Here is a 17,627-nt window from a genome sequence, read left to right as displayed (position 1 = left end):
GAGAGTGAGGAGAAATAGGGGAGATTTACAAAGAGGTGGGGGGGATGGTCTCTCCCCCCCTCTCTCTCTCAGGGCAGTTGTTGTAAAGTGATAGGGGGAAGTAAATGGCTCATCGGCGACTGCTTGACTTGGATGTGGGGCAGCGGGAGGCGAGAGAGAGAGGGTGGGGGGCAGATTACAGCCTTATCTTGTCATAGTAAATTAACACGGTGGTGGAGAAGCGCTCAGCTCCACACTGACCTCTTCATTCTGGCTGCCTCGCCTGCCTGTTTGGCTTTGGCTCGGCTGCTCTACCTGCCCACTACAGCTGCACAACCACACTGAGTGAAAACGGCACCCGCGCATATTTTAAAAGCGTGAAAGGTGTCGGATTATTCACTTTTCTCCTTTTTTCTTATGTGTTTTATTCCCCCCCCCCTGCCTGTGAGTAAGAATAGCACTGCTCATAATGGTTTGCAAATGAATGTAGTTTAGCTAAAAAGGGTGTCTTTAAAAAAAAATTATTGAATGCGAACTTCTCGCTATGCAGCTGGACCCTGATTGGGTGGGAGCACCTGAGTTCAAATGCGTTACGGGAAGGATTTTAGTCGGGAGTTCAGCGAGGTCAACCAATCAAATCCAGTTATGACACCGCCAAAATTACAGAGGGAAACAAAAATCTGTGTAAATGTATGTGAAAATTGTAAATGACAACAGGAAACGTTTAAGCCCACCGCCCGTGAATGAGATATTTTTCTCTTGCTTTCTTTCTTTTAGATCTTTTTATGTTTATGTTTGCAGATGCTGGCAAAAAAAAAAACTGTTTTCACATCAGGCAGAGGCAAGCATCTTCTCTCATAAATGTGCTAATGGACAAACACTAATTATTTCATTAACAGGCGAGATGCACGCTTACACGTTAGAAAACTATAAAGATATTTCATCAAGCATTATTTCTTATTCATTTTTCCTCTCTCTCTTTTTTGTCTAATTTGTATGTGTGATTATGTGTGTTCCTGTGTGTGTGTGTGTGTGTGTGTGTGTGTGTGTGTGTGTGTGTGTGTGTGTGTGTGTGTGTGTGTGTGTGTGTGTGTGTGTGTGTGTAAATGTGAATTTGACAGATTTAACACAGTCATTGAGCAGTCTTGAGACACAGTGGTCACACTTAATTTCTCATGCCAGTGATGCACTAATGAATCAACACACGCTTGCCTGTCAACAGTGAGAGGTCTTGGTAAAATATACTGGCGTATTTTTTTTCTTTTTTAGCCAAACTGCTACTTAAAATACAGCTGCAGGTTTTTAGATAAGGAAAGGGCAACTGTGTGCAATAAGACAATTAGAATCAGCAAATTAAAATTTTGTAATTTATTGGCTTTTTTTTCCTCTTCAGTTTTGGGGGTCAGTCGCATAGCTCAATATTGTTGGAACGCAAGGAGAAAACTAATGCGTGTCGTTGTGTGTTTTCTTGCTTGTCCTCATCCTGAAGGACCCCCCGAGTCACCACTGACAGTGTCTGTGTTTAGCCATGGCATGTAAAGGGATTTGCTGTATCTGAGGTGTGTTAAGTGTATATATTGTGGAGATTGGCAGGCTCTGGCACAGGGCTGAGTCTCGCCCCCCCCTCGCAGGAGCGATCGGTGACATTCTCTCGGTGTGTATTCGTGGGCACGTATTTTAGTTGAGCAGCTGTTTCCAGCTCTTCCTACTGCCACATTGTCCATGCCTTGATCCACGACGACGCGCCAAGCATCAAATATTGTTTTTCACACATACACCTTGCACAGCCCGAGACATGTCAGGCTGTGGCGCAGAAAGAAGGGGGAGAGAGAGTTTCTTCTGTCGGGCAACGGAGAAGGAGGGAGAGAAGAAGACGGAAGGAATAGGAGAAGGAAGAAAAAAAAGAAGAACATGAACAGCGGCATCTGTGCTGGCTGTAGGAAAAAAATAGCATTTGGCAAGAGTTAAGTGTTTTTAAACCAACCTCCCCTCACAGATGAGCTTAAGAAGACAAAAGTTGTTTAATTCGGTTCCATTGCAGAGGCAGTAAAAGGATAAAGAGAGTGGGGCGCAATTTTTACTTTGTTCCAGTCATTTGGAAGAGAATTGACATCTGCAAACTAAAGGCAGAACCGCCCACACTGCCAGCCTGCCACATCCAGTGCATATAAATACATATATGCAGACACTCACACATTTACACACCTACAGGCTATGTGGTGCACTCACAGTGTCACACATATATGCACAAAAAAAACCTGCTCGCACAGACATGCACAGAGAGGAGGGCATGAACATTTACAGTAGCCAGAATTTCTGTTTGCACTCATGAATAAATGCATGCTGATGAGAAAAAGTTTTCGCCACCTGCGTTACTCCGGGATCGGCTGACTGACACCCATTTACAGCGGAGAATCTGCCTTGTGTCTTGTCTCTTTTTTGATCCCTCTGTCTTGGACTTTGCCGTACAAATCGCCAGCGAGGCGTGTGGATTATATGCCGGGAGACTGATCGGGAGGTGGGGGGAGAAACATAAGCCATTTAAGTTGCCTTCGGGATAAGGCTGTCTGTCAGAGTTCACACATAAATAATGTCACAGGCCGTAATGTACCAGGTCTTTGAAGAAGCCATGGCTCCCTGCTAATTCCCTTTGATTGGGGAAATGACCTTCATTGTTGGACGCAGCGAGATGACATCTCTCTGGCAGCTTTTCGGCAGAGTAAAGAGATCCGACAACCCCTCACCCCCACTCCTCTCCAACTCCATCTCTCCGACCACCACCCCCCCCACATCTCCCTCTGCATATTCTTGTTCTGTTTGTTTTGTTTGCGCGACATCTTTCTCGAAAGAAAGAGTGCAGCTGTTTTAAGTAGGCGCTGGATTAGATAAATGGGATGTGACAGGTGTGACCGCTGCCTTCAAGATGCCTGCTTTCCTCTTTGCTCTCTCTCTCTCCATGCATCTCTCTGTCAACTCGCACGCTCTCGCTCACTCTCATTTCCTCTAATAACGCTGCTTCTCTCTTTTTTTTTTCTGGGGATTTCGCTCAGTCTTTCTTTCTTGCTTTCTTTGACTTTTACACTCTTACGCTCTATCTCTCCCTCCGTCTCGTTACATTTGCACGTCGTGCCGGCGCTGATGCAACTCCTAATCACAAATCCGCTCATTTTTGAAGTCTGACTTTCCCTAATCTGAAGAACAGCGAGAGGGTGAGGGAACAAAGAGAGGCACGAGCAACCAACTCGGTCAGGTGGTCAGAGGAGAAGAGCAAAGTCTTTCAGGGCTTTTAAAATCACAAGACACTTGTGACACAAGGCTGTTAGCGGCCTCAGCAGCGACTGACTGAAACCTCATTACCCCGTCATATACAGTATACACAAACGTTCCAACCTTATCATTGCTGTCACAATCTGTCCCTCTGTTACAATGCATGTGCAAGAACGCCAAGGAGAGGATGGGTGAATTATTGAGTGCGCTGACTTATTCAGAGTGTGGAAACACACAGAGCCCAACACAGAGAGTCAGCGAAGTGTCAAAAATGCCAAGTGATAATGGTCTGCTGTACCTCTCATACAATGTTTGGCTTCCGACAACAAAAGCATCATCGATATGGAAAGCCTCTGCCTGGCTTTATGTTCTTAAAAGGACAAGAAAAAGTAATTTGAGACTTTGTTTTGAGTTTTTTCTCTTCTTAAATTGTCCCATTTAAATGCTTTTTTTAAATTAAAGACACAGATCAGTCTGTCTAGACTCTAAATGACTTCACTGTGGACCTTGATCTTAGTATTAAGTTCCACTTCCACCGGCAGCCTGCGAGTTAATGATTAGAAAACCATCTCCACCTTAATGCTCTGTAATGTCATTATTAAAGGTGGAATGTATCACCGCCTCCCCATGCCCGTCCATCTCTGTGTCTCTCCCAGATGCACACCCACACAAAGACAAACACAGGTACGGTGTATGTGTGCCGCTGTCACAGGTGGCGTGCCCCATACTGTAGTGAGATTAGCCAAAGATTAACCCTGTGGACCATTGACCCCACGAAGAGCTGAGCTGACAGACTGCGTGGCTGATTGACTGACTCATTTGTTTTTGTAATTAAACAGCAACACGCACAGTTTACCACACCTGAGTGCGAGTTCAAGAAGGAGCGCACTTCTGTGCATGTAGAGCATATATACCCTCATGAATCCATCTGTGCATGTGACAAAGAGATAACAGCGTTCCCTCTCGAAGCTGACGGCATCCTCACTCTCAGTGTCACCGCTAATTGGGCTGAGCCGGCGTTAAGTCTATAACGCCGCCTGTAGAAACAAACACAGGTTTTATGGGGTCACAGATTAAGATGCTAAGAGTTACTTAGCACTCGGCTACTGTCCTGAGGCTTGTTGTTCATGTTTGAGCTTTCGTTTTGAAAGGGAACAATAACGTCCGTACTCAGACTCGCTTATTTAAATGTAAATAAGTGCGTTCGAGCTGTCGGTGGTCAAAAATATGGCAGTGAAAGTTGATACAGATTTCTAAATATAATAAGAAAACAATAAGAAAAACATTGTTTAGTGGAAAGAGGTAAACTTGTTCTTCTGCAAAGTCCACTTTTCTAAATATCTTTTTTCAGCCACAGTCATTACTTCCAAGCATCGTTAAACTAAACGTGTTGGCAATAGAAGAGAGCTTTACTGTAAGCTGTATACGTTATAATTAGTTGCTGACATGCTGATTGTCTTTTCTCCTACAATGATGTTTTTTGCCCTTTCAGTTCTTTATGAGTTTAGGGGAATGATTTGACCTCACAACGGAGCCGTTTTTGGAGTTTTTTTTATCTCTGAATTTGACGGAGTTGCATCCACAGCATTAATTTTTGAAAATCTTAGGACAAAAGTAAACCAGCGCTGAAAGTTGGGCTTGGAATTTGTAGCATTGGACATCCCTCAAAGGAAGCCATTGAACGCTTTGTAATGAAGAGTTAGCGTGACACTTAAAGAGTGTGCAGTCTTTTACTGTTTCATGTGCTCGTTCTGTCAAGTACCTCCAAGTCAGTCAAATGCAGATTCCAGAGGATCTGAGAGAGAGAGAAGTAGTATGCCCTAACTTGAGATAACTGGACAGGGATGAAAGTTGTTGCTTTGGGGTATAAGAACAGGAGATGTAGAAAACAGGAGCAAGAGTAGGGAAGAAAGATGGAGATAATGAATGGGTTTATGCCAGCTCCTCCCTCGTTTCCTCTTAATTTTCTTTCTCTACAGTTTGTTTGTGTCTTTAAAATCGCTTTTTTGAAGCTAAGAATTGATTAATCCCTATCCCCTTCTTCTTCTTTCCTCTCTCCAGGAGCAGGATGGCACTAAGGGGAGCTCCCTGAGTCCTTACCCTCAGCACAATGCTACCTCACCAGGCAAAGAAGAGGGTGGAGGCGGGGGGCGCCTCTGCAGCGACGGGGGCTCGGCCGCGGGCACCCTGGGCACCCCCGAGAGACGCAAGGGCAGCCTGGCAGACGTGGTGGACACACTGAAACAACGCAAGATGGAGGAGCTGATCAAAAACGAGCCAGAAGGTCAGTGATGAAAGGAAACGCTTGCTACAGCCAGATGTGTGATCTGCAGGTCCCCACCATCTCCCTGGCTCTGCGCCCGACTTTTATTACACTCTGTTGTCGTTTCCCTCTTCTTCATCATCTTCTTTCTTTCTTTCTGTCTTATTTTCTTTCTCTCTCTCACTCTTTCCCTCTGTTCTGAACCCACACACATTCAGATGAGAGGCCAGCCTTTGTTTTTTTTCCAGCATACAGACAGACAACATTGGCTGCTTGGGCCTATTGTCCACCGTGCCTTGCATATTTATCACAACCTGACAAATAAGATGCAAGTGTGGATGCACGTGCTTGTGTGTGTAGTGTGCACTGGAGTGAGAGTGAAAGGCCTCCAAACATACTTTAGTAGATTAACAAATCACCAAATGTTTCCCTGCTTTAATTTGAAGCAGTTACTTAAAAATTCTCTCAGCTCAGTGATCATCTTATCACCTTTCTTAGTAATTTTGTAACATGTTCTGTTGGATACAGATTCCAAACATTGTTTTTCTGCAGGGCCTCCATAGTTAAGCTCGATTAGCCCCCACATTTGACTCTCAAATGTATCCTCAGGCTAAACAGTTGGAGTCTAGAGAAGATAAAGTTAGCCCACTAATGTCCACTGCTCCCACAAATGGGGGCTTAAGTCACCATGAAATGCATTTAAGAGATAATGTGACAACAGGTGTCCATCCCCTTTAGGAAGATGTGCTAATATAAATAACAGGTTACTGTATTGGTGGAGATGCTTCACAGAGAAGTCAGTGTCAACTTTAAAGGATATACTGCACCCCTAAGAAATGCAGCTTAGAGCCTGCAACATGTTGGGGTCCTACCAAAACCTGTTGTGCAGGAAAGTCCTATCTAATTAACCCGAATAGATCCTGATTGAGACGAGCTGATTAAGAGTCAGTTTCCATCAAAAACAAAAACAGTTTGTCAGAGTTGGACATGATGTTGGTATGATGTCACCTGTTGGTCTGTGGACTGAATGTTTTGCATTGTGGCTTCCAGTATGCTTGTTGTTTTTGGAGCCGAAAGTGATATTTAGGCGAGAGTGAAGCGTTAAGTTATCAGCTAAGTGTAGTCAAGTTTGTGAGCAAGCTGCTTCCATAAGCAAAACGGACGCAAAGCCTTAAAAAAATCCAAACAGGTGGGTTTTAAAAGAAATGCACCCTTCATATAGGTGTTACAATTAGGGGGAACGATCCGTGGATGCAGTTTATGTAGTGTTTTATCATCTATTGGGGATGGACGAGCTTTTGGACCCAGCCTGAAGTGGTCGCTGGAGAACAGCTTTCAAGTCTGCAACGCGTTAATATTTGTACATCTCTGACCAAGCAGCCTCAAGCTCACATAACCGCATACCCATCCATCCATCCATCCATTCGCTTCCGCTTATCCTTTTCAGGGTCGCGGGGGGCGCTGGAGCCTATCCCAGCTGTCATAGGGCGAGAGGCGGGGTACACCCTGGACAGGTCGCCAGTCTGTCGCAGGGCTAACACATAAGGACAGACAACCATTCGCACTCACATTCACTCGCACATTCACACCTAGTGGCAATTTGGATTATCCAATTAACCTATCCCCACAAGTTGCATGTCTTTGGATGGTGGGAGGAAGCCGGAGTACCCGGTGAGAACCCACGCAAACACGGGGAGAACATGCGAACTCCACACAGAAAGACCCCGGCCTGATGGTGGAATTGAACTCAGGACCTTCTTGCTGTGCGGCAACAGTGCTAACCACCGTGCCACCGTGCTGCCGCATACCCAAAAGGTGAAAAAACAGCTCAGTGGTGCAGTGTGGATTTGCCTTTAAAGTGTAGGTGCATTATGTGTTTGTATTCTGCCAGTACATCAACAGGCTTTCATTTCAAGCTGCGATGCACTAACCTTATTTTCCAGGCTTTTCTGCCGAGTTTTCAAAAGGCCGAGACTGTTGGTCAGCTCTCGCTGTCTGGTTGTTTTTATTCCAGTCGATAGAGAGACCTGTTGTGGCACATTTTAAGGGAAAAAAAAAAGAAAGAGAGAAAAACTGAACTGTTTGTTGAGTAGAGCTGTAATTGAGGTGTGTTTTGGGTTGTTCGCTGCTTCAGTGGACCTCGTGAACTGGCTGCACAGGAAAAAAAACAACAATAATGGATCTTTATGAGTCAGCCAGCGGAGAGTGAGAGAAGGGGAAGGAAGAGACAGAAGGTGAAGGTAGGGAAAGTGAAGAAGAGAAAGACCAGTGTCTTCACAGACCCCATTAGCACAGTGCCACAGCGGAGCAGCATCCAAACCGACCTGGAGCATTAGCTTCTCTATGTTTAAATGAGACGCGCTAACAAAAGGCCCCAGCGCCTCAAGACCCAGCACGCACACACACAAACCCAGGCTAAAGAAAAAAGAAAAGAGAGCAAAGGAAGAAAAAGGAGGCTGAGAAAAGATGAAGAGAGGCAGAGGGAAATGGAGGAAGTGGGGGGGGGGGGGGGGGGGGGGAGACGATGAGGGGCAGTATTGAACGTGAGATAGAAATCCCTTTTCTGTGTTCTGTGCCCGGCTAGCTATTGTTTGGCTGTGTGGCTCACAAAGGCCATTAGCAGCAAACAGCAGGTTGGGATGAAAATTTAATGAAGGCTTTAATCATTATGAAAGGCCTGGAATATTACTGCGCTCTCTCTCTCTCTCTTTCACACACACATACACAAAGCCTCCAGCTGGATCAATGAGACACACATACACATTCATAGTGTACGAACATTGACACCAGGAGGGATGTGAACAAGGGGCCAGGGACACAAAATGGGTCAGAAAACGATAAACATCTTGAAACAGAAAGAGGGGCTTGACTTATCGAAGGCAGGCCCTGAGCTCTTTAGACATCACACACACACACAGACACACAGACAGTCACGCTCGCTAAGAATGCCTTAAGTTTGAAAGATTTAGTTTTGTGTCTGTGGCTAGTGCTGCTCTACTTAGGCTAGATGAATGGAGATAGTAGATACTAGGTCAGTGTGAGTGCTGTTAAAGCCTTTGGGAGCACATATACTTGCGCATGTGCATTTGCATATGTATTTGTGGCAGAAAGTGTGTGTGTTTGCTGTGGGAAGGATTGCATTTGGTTGCATACATGTAAGGTGTGTGTGTTGGCCTCTAATAAATGACTAGCCATGTTGTCCCCCATGGCCTGGCCCAACCATGCTCCACCGCTCTCCTGCTCTCTACATTCATCTCCTGTCTTAATCCACGGCCACCTGCTACCCGCGAGATACTCACACACACACGCGCACACTCTCTCAAACACACTGCTCCAAAACATGTGCAAAGACACACACACACAGACACACAGCGTTCTGTCTTTAATAAATTCTTCAGCAGTGACAAGGCGAAGATAAAAATGCCATGACAAAGCGTGCGTGCATGTGCGTTCCTGTGCGTTCAACTCGATGCGAGAGGCCGTCAGGCAAGCGGCTCATGCTGGAGCGTGTGCGTTGTGCCATTACATGGAATTATGAGTGCAGAGTGCAGAGCATGGCAGGAGGCTCGGGGTCAAGAGGAGACGCGGTGCAGAAACCCAAGAGAGATGGCTGCACGAGCACACGCATGCACACCTGGACAGCTACCTCGGAGTCATCATTTAACCTTTTGTGACCCATACGCCACAGAGCAACCCCCAGTGATAACCTATTAGCCCAGTCAGACAGACAGACATACAGACAGACAGAAGTTATAAGCTGCAAAAGGAAAAATGAGGGGAATTAAAAGGAGGAGTAACATCACTAAATGGGGCACAGATGTTCCTCTCGGCCCCTGGAGTGGTGCCTCCACTGCCCTGGACTTTCACCAGACACTCAGCCTCCTCTCCTCTCCTTTTCTCTCCTCTCTTCTCCTCTCCTCGTCTCACTACATGGCGGCATGGACTGTAAGTGGCTCGCACATTAAGTGCCAGCTGAGCTCCATCTCTGGACCCGTCTGTTGACCCTCTGCTACCCAGCTACAGCTACCAGTCACTGGGGCTTCATAGCCTTTGGGATTTTTTTTTTTTTTTAATGTTTTTTTTTCTTTTTTAGCTTCAGCTGTTACAGGGATAAACAAAGCTTCCCAGCCTGAAGTCGCTCAGAAAATCTGCTGTATGTGTTTTTTGGTAGATACAACTTTCGACTTTGTATTTAGCTTACATTCTGTTGCAAAAACTGAGACCCAGTTACTCAGAAAAGTCAAAAATCTTGTTGCAAATAGTTTAATGTGGACAGTATTTACTTTTTACAGTCTATGAACAGTAAACGAATCAAAGAGCGCAGGTGAGGGAGACACCATTAATGCTTACATCCTGTCACACCATCTCAATGTTTCGCTAGGTGTAGTTTTCTAGAATGAAAATTGTCCCGACACGAATGTGATTACACTATAACAAGGCTCAAAGCTGTTCTTTGAGCAACCACCTCATTATATTACCTATATCATTAAAATGTATTATTATTATTTCAAGAAAGAAACATTGTAGCTTACTTTTATAGGTACTTTTTTTTTTCCTTGGTGCTTTGGGCACCTCAGGGCAAGTCCTGTTTCATTCCATTACATTTAAGAGAAAGCAGATGTCTCCAAAACTGGGCAACTCACACCACAGCAGTTTACATGGATAAATAGCACCACAGGCCAGAGGAAAGCTATGTGAATTAAATTCTGGGGTGAGCTGTCCGTTCAACTTAACAACATTTAGGCATTTTAGCATTTGAAGATTTGAGAAAAACAAGAAACAGCCTTGAAATATCTTTTTAAAGGTATTTGCTTTTTATTCAGACCAAAGTCTGCAGGAAACTGGATTCTTAGTGTGACACTTCCTTTCCTTCATACAACTTGGGAAAGAGTTTTGTACTAGTTTGAAAGTAAACGTTAACATTTGCATAAAAGAAAAAATGTACCTGAGTCTACTGCCATCGATATGAATGAGAGTACAAGCAATAATACTGTCATGTATTTGATGTATGTGTCTCTCCTGTCAGAGTGTTTGTCGGGGTCAGTAAATGGCAACGCTGTCGTTTCAGCGAGCCAGCGTGCATGTTTGAGGTCAGAGCCTCGCCACTCTTCTTTATCACCTAATTTTGTACATACGTGCACAGAAACAAGAGACGCACTCGTCCCCACACACTTGTAACCTCGCACGCCGGTCTGCAACCTTAAGGTCAACCAAAACGGTATTTTACTGCTGAGCGTACTCGCCGCCCCGAGCTCCTCGAAGGCACAGGTTTCCATACTGAAAATGCCAACTCAGTGACAGATGTCATGCAGCACACAGTCACCGACACATGCTCGCACATGTACGCGCAGCACTTCATCTATTTTCGAGACATGGAGGGGTACCAGGGGCTTGCTTTTAGAGAGCACTGAGGCATTTTATAGGACAGCACTTAGGCGAGGCCATTGTGCCACACAGGCGCACAGTGGCCGGAGCTCCCTCACGCCTGCGTACACTCCAATGGGTGACAATGGGAAGGGCGGATACATTCTTCCTAAGAAGAAGGAGAGAGAGAATGAAAGGAAGGGGGAAAAAAGGAGGCAGAGAAGCGGAGGGATCGAGGCAGTTTCTTGTTCATCCGTCCATCAGTCGCGTCACCTCCCCTCTACCCCCTCCTCATCCTCACTTTGCCTAATCCTACTTCTTCTCTGCTATCTGGGGGGTTACGTCAAACACGCTCGCACACATGCACACACTACAAACATCAACAATGGCATGTACGGCCCTTGCAAGTCACCACACAGACCTCTTGATTTTTTTATTTATTTTTTTTTAAGCAGAGATCCCTGAGGGGAATTTGCAGACTGCAACACACATATATGGATCTAAACACACACAGCAGCAGGTTCACACCCCTAGCGTGGGAGCGGGTTGAACGTCTTTATGTGATTTCCACCCTTTGTTGGTAATTAGTTAGTTGTATAAATTAACATGAAGTGCAGCAGGACTCTCGCAGCCATTGTTTGCCGCGATTATTCTTGTCGCACTGGGAAAAGGAAAGCAAGTGAAACCAAACCGAGGGGGGGCGTTGAAAGAGATTTTTTTTTTTTCCTTTTTGCTTTTGTCAACTCGCTAAAAATGAAGGGATGAAGCAAGAAAAGGCGTGATTTTTCTCATTCGCCAATCAAAGCGCTCCAAATGTACGGACAGCATTTGCCGAAGAGAAGTTGACACCATGCTTGTGAGACTGCTGCTACCTTGAACCCTTTCCTAAGGAGATGTGGACTCGTGTTTTGTGTTTTATGCTTCACCACCTATTCGGTGACCTGGTGGAAAAAGAAAAAAGCCCTCAGTAGTAAAAAATTCAAACATTCTTTGCTTAGAAAGATCTCCACATTAAAAAAAAAAAGAAGAAGAAGAAAGAAACAACGACCTTTTGCTGAAATAAAACTCACTTTGAAGCAGGAAAAAGTGGACGCCTCATGTTGCTTATCCAAGAAAACCAAACCTTTTTATTTATCGTTCTCTCCACTTATCCGAGTCTCATTGTGCTAGTTAACTTTGCTGGGTTTGTTATAGAAAGGGGAAAAAATCATCATGGACATGGCTCACAATTCAAATCGAGTCAATTTGGCATTTCTTTTTCTTTTCCTTTTTTTCGTTCTTTCTTCTTTCTCCTTTTGTGGCATGAGAAACAGGCAACGTCATGGGGCGAACCTGAGGCCTATTGTGGGGCTGGCCATTGTTGGCTTGATGAAAGGCGCATTCAAGTCACTTTTCTCATTGAATTGTTTTGCGTCCGCTTTTCAGCGTTGCATTCTCTCTCCAGCGTTGCACGAGACAATCGCTGAGGATGAAACTCTTTTTCTGCCATTCTTCTGTGTCCAGATGAGCAATATTAAGTAGATGAATAGTGTGTGTGTGTTTGTGTTTTTGAGGGGAAAAGCAGTGCCCCAGCTTTTGTCCAATACATGAGCATAAAAGCGCTTACACAGAGGAGAGAGGGTCCTGTGGTTTTTCTTAAGGTGTGTGTGGGCGCCTGTGTGTATTATTGCCCCCCCGGCGTGGCATTAAGTTAAGGACAAAGGCTCGAGCTTCATGAATCAGCCGGGGCTTCCATAGCTTAGCTGCTGTGACCTAGTCACAGTTTGACTGTCCTAGAGTACAGTGTGTGTGTGTTTGTGGATATCTGATGATGAGTTGGGCAAGAGGTGTGCGTTTCTTCAAGGTGAGATTGTAATTGTGCATGTGTGCTACATGTTTGGGCTTCTGTGCGCGTGTATTTGTGTGAGTCTCCCATAAAGGCCTAACTCCCAAATATTAGACAGGCCCCAGTGTTTTGGCACTCACCCATTAATTTCCATTCAGCGTCATGTCCCATGACCAAATCAGCGGAATCCATGATTTATCTATTCAGCTTTCTCATAAACTCTCTTCATTTGCACACCCACTTGTTGTTTTTCTTCCTTTTTCTCTCATTTTCCTTTTGGTCTTTTCTCCCATTCCCATGGAGAGTCAGAGGAATGTTTTTATGCTGCAAAATGGCTGCAAGATTAATGAGTTTTGTGCAGAGTGCGCTGACTTTCATTTGTCCCTCAATTACTTTATCAAAAGGATATGAAATGCGGCAGAAAATCTCCAAACTTTTCACCGAGGCACTTAAGCAACAAGAACACTCTGAGAAACACTGTGGTGCAATTGCTGTTTGGAGTTCAACCAGTTTTTCAAAGGGGCCAAATAACTGTGCCCTCCAACATTTTTACTTTGTGAGAAAAATTGTCAAGTTAGCCAACAACTTCAACAATCTTCCATTAAGTAGTTTAGTGACATACCAGCAGTTACTTTGTGAGTAGGTGGATGTTGCATTTTGGAAAGAAATGCTCGAGTTTTTCTCTTTTTTTTTTCATCTTGACTCTTTGCCACAACAAAATATAAAAAGGTATCACTTAGCTGCAAGGTTTCCACAAACTTCTCTTAATGTGTACATTTTGTAGTGCGTGCACAGGAAGGCACTGAGCTGACTTTAAATAGGTGGAAATTGCTCACAAGTTATGCTTTTGAGAACTTGAGTAACATATATGCTGTAGTGTATGAGCTGCCTGTTTTATATTTTGTATTTCTCAGTTAATTACAGGTCTGTCATTTACTTACTGGGCACAACAATGTGCTTAATGTGCTCTGGTGCTGATAAAAACCTCATAATTCATAATTCATTGACTATATCATTGTGCTACACTAGTAACCTTTTGCATGTTCAGTTAATCTGTCTTATAAAGTTCCACCAAAACATAATTTTACTTGTAGTGTAATTGATATACAGCCTGAAGACCAGAAAGCTTTAAAATCAAAACTATAAAGGCCAATGTATAATTTTCTGTAGGATATAAAACATGTATTTTAAACAGAAGCGAGTATCCTCCGTGATTAGCTTATTAGCAGACTTTCTGTACTTTTTATTCCATACATTAACCAAATCTCTTGCTGTACATTGTGGTAACGTATACAGTATGTGTGTAAGGGACTGCACTCCGGTTTCCCCTGTATAATCCATGTAGGCTTGTTGCAAAGTAGCACAATCTGCTCAGTGCAATTTTACATCTCAGCTCTAACACAGATGTGAAAGCGTCAGAGCTGTAGTCCGCTCTCGCCCATGTCAGCAGCGTCCAGAGCAGGATTTAAAGCCTGACATGGATGTAAAGGGGCTTTAACAACCTGATTGGAGGCGTGGGATTGATGTCACCACATAGCTCTAGTTATATTCTCTGCACACACATACTTTCAAGTCTGCATACACATGCATGATAAATGCACCAAGCTGTTTGACCTGACCAAGGAGTCACAGCTTCCCATGATGCATCAGGGATAGCGAATGGCCACACGCCAGCTATCCACGTAGTCACCACCCACGAGCCAGCCCCACCGTTTCTGCTCCGTCCTATATCACAGATATTAAGGTGGTGTTCTTCAGCACGCAGAGAGTAACAAATCTGTCTTGTAGTGTGTCAGGAAGCCAGTCCTAGTCTGGTCCAGCAGCCAGTCAGTGTGTCAGTCTTTGAAACCACAAGGTCTTTATTAATTAACCCCGGGCTGGCTGCTCAAAGGGGTAAGGTCCTGCAGATGAAGTGGCAGCGTCTGTGTTGTCAGCCGCATAGGTCACGACCTGCCCCTTCAGCATGACCCCGGCCTTATTTGAGCCAGATGTTAAGGAGCAAGGGTCTGCGCTGCATTCTTTTCTTTCCCTGCTGCTTGGCCAGCAGAGCGGTCACCATCAGCGACTCGAGTCAGAGCTCTGATTTTCTTCTGGGTAGATCGCTGCTGTTCTCCTCTGTCTGCCACCCCACACCCCACCTTTTTCCCTCTCTCTGTCTCCCTGTGGGATCCATCCTTTCACCTCTCCCCCTCCCTTCCCTCTGTTTTTCCCCCTCCTTCCTTGTTTGGCCCATTGCCCCTTTCCGCTTCGCTCAAGGGAAAGAGTGCCGTGTGTGTATTGCCTGGCAGTATGCCCGCTCTCATCATTTTCTCCCCATCCCCTCCTTTGCTTTTTATGCCATCCTTCCTTCGTATCTCTCTCTTCTCTCACTCATTCCGTGCTTTTTACCCCTCTCCTATCTATGCCTAAATTCTTCTTCTCCGCCACGCTCCCTTCATCTTTCTCCTTCCACCTCCCTTTGTCCCCATCACTCTTTCCACCTGCTTCTAATCACCAACCCTCCATCTCTTTCACTCCCTGCCTTCATTCATACTTCGCTCTGCGTCTTTCTCTCTTCCATCCTCCCTCTTCTCCCCCCCCCCCCTCATCCTTTCCTCGGCTGGGCTCAGGAGCAGTGAACAGGTGTTGTCTCCTTTTGATTTGGGTGCGTTCGGATTAATGCTGTCAGCTCAGCTGTTAAAACAACTGCCACCGCCAGATGCCAGTCAGTTTGGGGCTGGAGTTGTCACCTACACACAAACACACACACACACATATTCAAACATCCAAACATGCTCAGATGCAAGTGTGCTTGCACATGCACACGCGCACTCACACACACACACAAGCACTTGGCCTCTTGGCTCATTTGTAATACTGACAGAGCAAATCAGCTGTTGTATGCCAGTCTTCTCTATAACCCAGGTGTGTGTTTCTGTAGCCTTTCCAAAACATCACAGACAGTCGGTATAAAAGAGTATATGACAAGATACTGCAGTGATCATTAATACACTGCCAGAGTTGCTAAAGACTCACTTAGACAGTCATCTTTTAAGGGTTTTTTTGTCTTTAACCATAGCAATACTCACACCGGTTCCAGTTAAGAAGAATACTTAATGTTCTGAGTGGGGCTCGAGGAATTTTCTAAACTCAAAGAATGACTTTACCAGCGTTTTCTTAAGTTGTGTTCGGGGCTGTAAACCATGGGAGCGGGCATTTAGCAGACAGGAAATATGACTCTTGTGAGTCCCTTAATTTAATAGAAGAAATCTTGGCGCACTAAATGACGATGCTAAAAGTCTTCCTGTTGTGGACAGTTACTTTGAAGTGAAGAGACACCACTTAACCATTTCGGGATCTTAAATTAAGCAGTTTGTCATTCAAAAGTTAGTTTTAATTAGATATTTGTCTAAAAATAATAATAAAAGACAAGTAGTACTAACCAACCTCTGATGGATCAGCTGAATTTCCTTGTTGGTGGATAATAGCAAAAGAAATGACATTTAGTGATGTCATTAGTGATGTTTAGCGCTGGAGCGCCCCCCGCGACCCTGAAAAAAAAGGATAAGCGGAAGCGAATGGATGGATGGATGGAGCTGCCAATTTCTTTTGCCAAATCAGTTTTGCCCTCTCTGTAAATTTTCTGATTTTGTGAAACACGGTCAGTTTTCTCATTTTAAGTTTTTTTTAAAGGTTTCCTGCACAAAAGAGAGAATAGATAACTATAGAAACACAGCAAAAATACTGGCGTCAACCCAAATGTTCACAATCGGTACATTCAAGTAAAAGACATTTGATGAAGAACCATTTTCTGCCTGTCAGTTGCTTAAATTTAGAATGTGGTTCCTTGTTGTTAAAGTTTGTTAGTAAAATGATGATTTAAAATTATGATCAACTGTGAATATCAGCGATTAGTAACAGTGCTATTTATGGCTCCATCAGATGTGGGTAGAGACTGCAGACTCACTGGAGGTACACGTGTGTGTCTGTGTGTGTCATATGGTGGGTTGCTGGCCCTGTAGTGGTGATACTGGTGGTGATATATTCATATTTTATCTTTTTATCAGTTCAGTCTCATGATGGTGGCTTAAGAAGAGCCACACAGAGAGACGTTTTTAAGGTGGTGCTGGTTTATCTGGCACTCTTTCTCCCAAACTCAGATATTCTAATATTGAGCCCTATTTGTAGTGTACCCCCCACCTCCCAATCCCACGATAAGATTGTCAGTTTACGCTTGTTGCTGTTTTGTAACCCACCAACTGAACCATATTTTACCCCATTTTACTGCCGATCACGGCCTCGTCCATTTTGTTGGTGTGTTGAATTACACTAACAAAGTTATTTCCAAGGTTATTATACCCCACTGTAGTCTCCAGTTTCCAGCAAGCCAAACGTTGTTAGGACAATTAGTCCAATCAAGGAGTCATGGGTGTCTTGTGGGAGAAGGAGGAAAAGAGGGTCAACACAGACAGGAATGTTCAGGGAGAAAATAAGTACCACACAACATGTTGTGTTTATAAGGGTTTACAATAAATGTGATGTGATATTTATCAATAGAGTTCATGCACCCGACTTGACTCAGTTATCTTGTTCTGAAAAAGATATGAATGATAAGATTAAGCGCGGGTTGATTTAATTAAAAAAAAAGAACCACAATATGTTTTGATAAACATTGGTTTCTAGTTTATTTCCAAAGAAAAGCTGAAGCAGTGTCGTAGCAGATATTCCAATCAGATTTTGGCTTTGAGTAAATTGAATTTGAATTTTTTGACAGCTGTTTTAACCCACTTCAAACTTCAGCTGGTAGTGGGTAGACCTGTTACACTGTTATCTTCTATAGTATATTACTTGTATAGAGGTGAATGTTCATATTAAACAAGACCAAAGTTTCAAATAATAAGGTCAACATTTTGTACAAGTAATACCCGTGAGGCATAAGCTCGGGCTCCA

At 44.2% G+C, this 17,627-nt stretch overlaps 1 protein-coding gene across 9 annotated transcripts in view; it reads left to right on the top strand.

Moving 5' to 3' along the window:
• Positions 1-17,627, top strand: part of sox5 (SRY-box transcription factor 5) — a 161,903-nt gene that overhangs the window by 87,556 nt on the left and 56,720 nt on the right. For all 9 annotated transcript variants that reach the window (XM_085386798.1, XM_085386802.1, XM_085386799.1 and 6 more), the window contains one exon: positions 5,308-5,530. In XM_085386798.1, coding sequence (XP_085242924.1) covers positions 5,308-5,530 — 223 coding nt within the window. The remainder of the gene's footprint in view (positions 1-5,307; positions 5,531-17,627) is intronic.

Source organism: Rhamphochromis longiceps, linkage group LG17, assembly GCF_057381845.1.
Source record: "Rhamphochromis longiceps isolate RC_006_pf linkage group LG17, R_longiceps_female_GT1.1, whole genome shotgun sequence".
Taxonomy (NCBI): Eukaryota; Metazoa; Chordata; class Actinopteri; order Cichliformes; family Cichlidae; genus Rhamphochromis; species Rhamphochromis longiceps.
The sequence above is the reverse complement of the archived record's forward strand: the minus strand, read 5'-3'. Positions and strand labels throughout refer to the sequence as shown.